Here is a 4,299-nt window from a genome sequence, read left to right as displayed (position 1 = left end):
TTGTACATGATCTAGAAAGAACTTCATTTTTTTACGTACATGATAAACAGCAAAAAAAGTTTCTGTTAACAATCTCTTTGCAATACGCATTGACTAATCACTACTGCTCCTGTCAACATTTTTAATGTTTGATTAAAAAAACACTGCACAACATCTGAATCTCACGGAGTTTGAAGCGCACAACTAAGCCTTCGGTGGACTACTAAAATAGATCTTTGCCCATTTAAAAACCAACTTGCCCACAGTTTAGACTTCTAGCTTTTTTGTCTTTTTAGTTTTGTAGATACAACAGCTTAGGATAGCACTTTTTAATACACTGTTAAACCAACTGGAACTAATTTCCAATTTGCCAGACACCTACATTCCACTCCTTGAGCCAAAGGAAGGTGTTTGTGATGTTTAGTATGCATTCTCTCCACAACAGAAGACGTTGTTCAAAGGAAAGATTCTACTCTGCACTCAGTGACCTCGATGGTTGGGAGATACATCAAAAAATAGAGATCTAAATATACTTCTACGAGACATAATCATAAAGGATTGTCACCACAAAACAAGTTGGAAAAACATGATTTGTTTTCTCTTCTGTGCATACTGGGTATATTAGTTTCGCTTTCCAATCTACACGGAATAGTCTGGTTGTGGAGAGAGTGCATGTGAGAGAGAAAGAGAGGAGAAGAAAGAGGGACAGAGAGGAAGAAGAGAGGGAGAGAGAGAGAGAAAGAGAGAGAGAGAGAGAGAGGTGAGAGAGGGTTGTGAGATTCAGAGGTGGACAGTGAGAGCAAGAGAAATCCCACATGTTGCATAGTTGAAGGGCGCTGGACTGAGGGTTAGGTCTCGAGACAGATGTACTGTGAACCTCGCCAAGAAGCCACTGCTAGCCATTACTGAGCAAGAAAAACCAATGTGGAAAGACAACTGCACATTCTGAACTTCAATTTTCATATCCTTTATGTACATTTGTTCAAAGTAAAGCTTTCGTAACACCCTTTTTGCATATTTTTGCATCTTGATTTTAGCCATAAGGAGTTAGCACACCGACTATACATATTATCTACACAGCCTTGACCTTCTCAGTAATGTAGTGAAGTAGCTGTACATTCCAAAAACAGTGCTCTTGGGATGGGGGGGGGGGGGGGGGTCCTTTGGCCCGCACGCTTCTCATCACTTCAGAGCAAGTTTTCTGTACAAACGCCAGAGTCAGTCCACACAAAAAGCAGGAGCAAATAGGATAAAATGTATGCAAAATTTCATTTGTTCAGTTAATTGTCCGCTATTTGTATTTTTTATTTTTTTTTATTTTTACAAAACAGAAAAAAACAAACAAACAAACAAACAGGACCAGAGGTCATTTCCGTGAGCCTTCGTCCTGGGATTTAGTATACACAGGTATGATACAGTCTCGACTGCCCAGGGTTAAGTGCTTGCTTTTGAGTTCCGTATTATAGTCTGTCAGGCACAGATCTTGGGCACGTGTGTATGTCTGAGTGTGTGTGTGTGTATGTCTGTGAGTGTGTGAAGGATGGTCAGTTTCATCGCGCCTCGATGTCCTTGTGTGTGTGTGAGGGCGGTCTGTCTCTGAGGTCAGTGCCCAGGGGGGTAGTCCGTCGGGGAGAGCCGGGCCGGGCGCCCAGCGAGGGGATGAGGGGCGGCGGGGCGCTCAGAGAGGCCGTGGGGGGGTTCTTGTTGAGGAGTCCGTTCTGATGGGCAGCCGCCGCCGCCGCTGCCGCCGCTGCTGCCGCGGCGGCCGGACTGAGGCGCGGGTAGTGCATGGTGGGCAGGCCGGGGCCGATGAGGCCGTGGTGGGCCAGGTGCGGGTGCGAGTCCAGGTGGTGGACGGGCGGCGGGTGGAGGCGAGCGGCGGTGGCCGCCGCCACGGCGGCCGCGTGCTCGTAGTCCTCGCGGAGCGCGTGCAGGCGCTCGCGTTCGTCCATCTGCCGGTCGTGGTCTCGCCGGTGCTCCAACGCCGCCGCCACCGCCGCCGCGTGCGTCTCCCGGTTGAAGTCGTGCGGCTCGCGGTCCCGGTACGAGCGCTCGGCCTCGTACAGCCGCGGCCCCGCGAACCGGTGCAGCGCCTCGTTCCGCAGCAGCAGGTCCCGCGCCAGGGGGTCCCTGCGGTGGATGTCCAGCCCCCGGTAGGGGTCCCGCATGGGGTCCCAGTGGAAGGCCGGGTAGGGGAAGCGCTCAGCCCCCGGGATGGGGCTGATGCCCATGAAGGGCCCCACCATGCGAGTCCTGTCCAGGCCGCTGATGGCGTTCATGGGGTGGACGCTGGCCATGCCCATGGGCATGGGCATGGAGGAGGCTGGGTGCAGCGAGGGCACGCCGGGGGCCCCCGACGGTGGCTGCGTCTGGGCCTGCGAGTGCGGCGGCAGTGGGTGTGGGTGCGGGTGCGGGTGCGAGGAGGGCCTCTCGGCGGGTCCGTCCACCTCCTCCTTGCGCTCCTCTTTCACCTTGACCTCGTGGCTCTTCTTGGCCGCCTCGCCGTACAGCGCCTCGGCCTTCTTGTCCAGCGCCTCGCGTGTCAGCCCGCCGTTGACCCGCTCCAGGCCGCCAGCCACTACGCCGCCGCCGCCTCCTCCGATACCCGCACCGGGACGCATGTAGGGTGACGTGGTCACCCGGTTGACCGGCTTCTCCTCGGACATCCGGCCGTCGTGGATGACCGGCGTGTCCTTGTCGTTGCTGCCGTGGTGGTGATGGTGGTGGTGGTTCTCCTTGAGCTTGTGCTCATCCATGCCGTTGTCCTTCCAGGAGTCTGCGTGCTCGCGCTCCCTCTCTCTCTCCCGCTCTCTCTCCCTCTCGCGCTCTTTGGGCTTGTCCTTGTCCTTGTCGCGGGGCTCGGAGGGCGGCAGGTGGTTCCGGGGCGGCTCCGGCGGCCGGTTGTGTCCGAGCAGGCTGAGGGGGTTGACGGGGATGGGCGAGGGGTGGCTTGAGTGCCGCTTCTCCACGCTGTCCCTGCCAAACACAACACAGACATCACTGTTAGTCATGTCACCATGTGAAGTACTCAAAATGAGTGATCATAAGAGTGTTCTTAAAAAGCAATGTATGACTTCTGATGGGGAGAGACTGTGCTCTGAAAAACTGGAGGTACAAATGACAACCCCATTATGATGTATGTATTTGTATGTAAGTAATTATTTAGTCTGTATCATGAGTTTAATCATTGTAAACGATTTAAACATAATGTATGTAATCTCCAACACTTTCATGACAATTCATCATTAAAAGGGCTTGATTCTTATTGGCATTACAGAGCATTTGATTGCTGAGGTGGAAAGGGAGGCACAGCATATTTCACAGCCATGCTACACCGGTAAGGGTCAGAGGTCACTTACCTGTCCTTATCTTCTTTGCTAGCAGACGAGTCGCGTTTGTCCGACTCCCGGTCCCGCTCACGGTCCCTCTCTCGGTCGCGCTCGTGTGAGCTGGCCGAGGCGCTGCGCTCCGACTCGGCGGGCTTGATCCAGGGCGGCGGCGTGGGGAAGGAGGGCGGCGTGCGGTGGAGGCGGTTCCAGGGCTCGTGGCTGCCGCCGAAGGGCTGCTGGCCGTTGGGCGCCTCCTTGTGGCCGAACATGGAGTTAGGCGCTGCGAGAAGGGACACGAGAAGACCAGTCGGTTACCAACAGCTCAAGGGATGACCAGTCAGTCAAACATGGAAGTACATTTACAATATTAAAAGTGCAGTTCTCAATCCTATTTATATATTCCATATAAGATATGGAATTAGTTTGGTCACTCCACTTTATTTTGTTTCCCATTTACCAAAAAAGGACTGCGTTTTTGGAGAATGATGCTGAATTTGACGAAAAGTAATGCATCACAATCAAGGACTACACCTTTAACTTACATGGACAAAACACCAATGGTTGTGTTTGGTTTAAACCCTACAAACAGGCTCTTATTTGTCCAGCAGAGAGGTAAGTACAGGCTACTCACTGAGCGCAGGGTTGCCCAGACCTCCAAAGGCAGCTGTGCTTAGAGCCCCAAGACCTCCGAACGCAGGCGGCCGACTGAACGACTCTGTGGAGGAACAAGGAAACAAAGGTCACACATACACATACACACACATTTATAAATACACATACACACACATTTATAAATACACATACACACACATTTATAAATACACATACACACACATTTATAAATACACATACACACACATTTATAAATACACGTTAAATAAATATACAACAGTGCAATGTTTGTATAACTTGTATGTGGATACGCTGAATGATGTTTGTATAACTTGTATGTGGATACACTGAACAATGAAGCCATTTGAACAGTGTTTAC

General features: G+C 51.8%; 1 protein-coding gene across 8 annotated transcripts in view; it reads right to left on the bottom strand.

Annotated features, from left to right (window-relative positions):
* Positions 1-1,122: 1,122 nt before the first annotated feature.
* The window catches only part of LOC143112790 (autism susceptibility gene 2 protein homolog), a 15,986-nt gene continuing 12,809 nt past the window's right edge, over positions 1,123-4,299 (bottom strand). For all 8 annotated transcript variants that reach the window (XM_076275093.1, XM_076275110.1, XM_076275102.1 and 5 more), the window contains 3 exons: positions 3,940-4,023; positions 3,339-3,588; positions 1,123-2,955 (listed from right to left, as the gene is read on the bottom strand). In XM_076275093.1, coding sequence (XP_076131208.1) covers positions 1,530-2,955; positions 3,339-3,588; positions 3,940-4,023 — 1,760 coding nt within the window. In that variant the 3' untranslated portion in view covers positions 1,123-1,529. The remainder of the gene's footprint in view (positions 2,956-3,338; positions 3,589-3,939; positions 4,024-4,299) is intronic.

The sequence above is a fragment of the Alosa pseudoharengus genome, unplaced genomic scaffold (genome assembly GCF_046254945.1).
Source record: "Alosa pseudoharengus isolate Yale_2024_CS ecotype anadromous, Long Island Sound unplaced genomic scaffold, YU_APseudo_1.1 YU_APseudo_1.1_scf_103, whole genome shotgun sequence".
NCBI classification, from domain to species: domain Eukaryota; kingdom Metazoa; phylum Chordata; class Actinopteri; order Clupeiformes; family Clupeidae; genus Alosa; species Alosa pseudoharengus.
The sequence above is the reverse complement of the archived record's forward strand: the minus strand, read 5'-3'. Positions and strand labels throughout refer to the sequence as shown.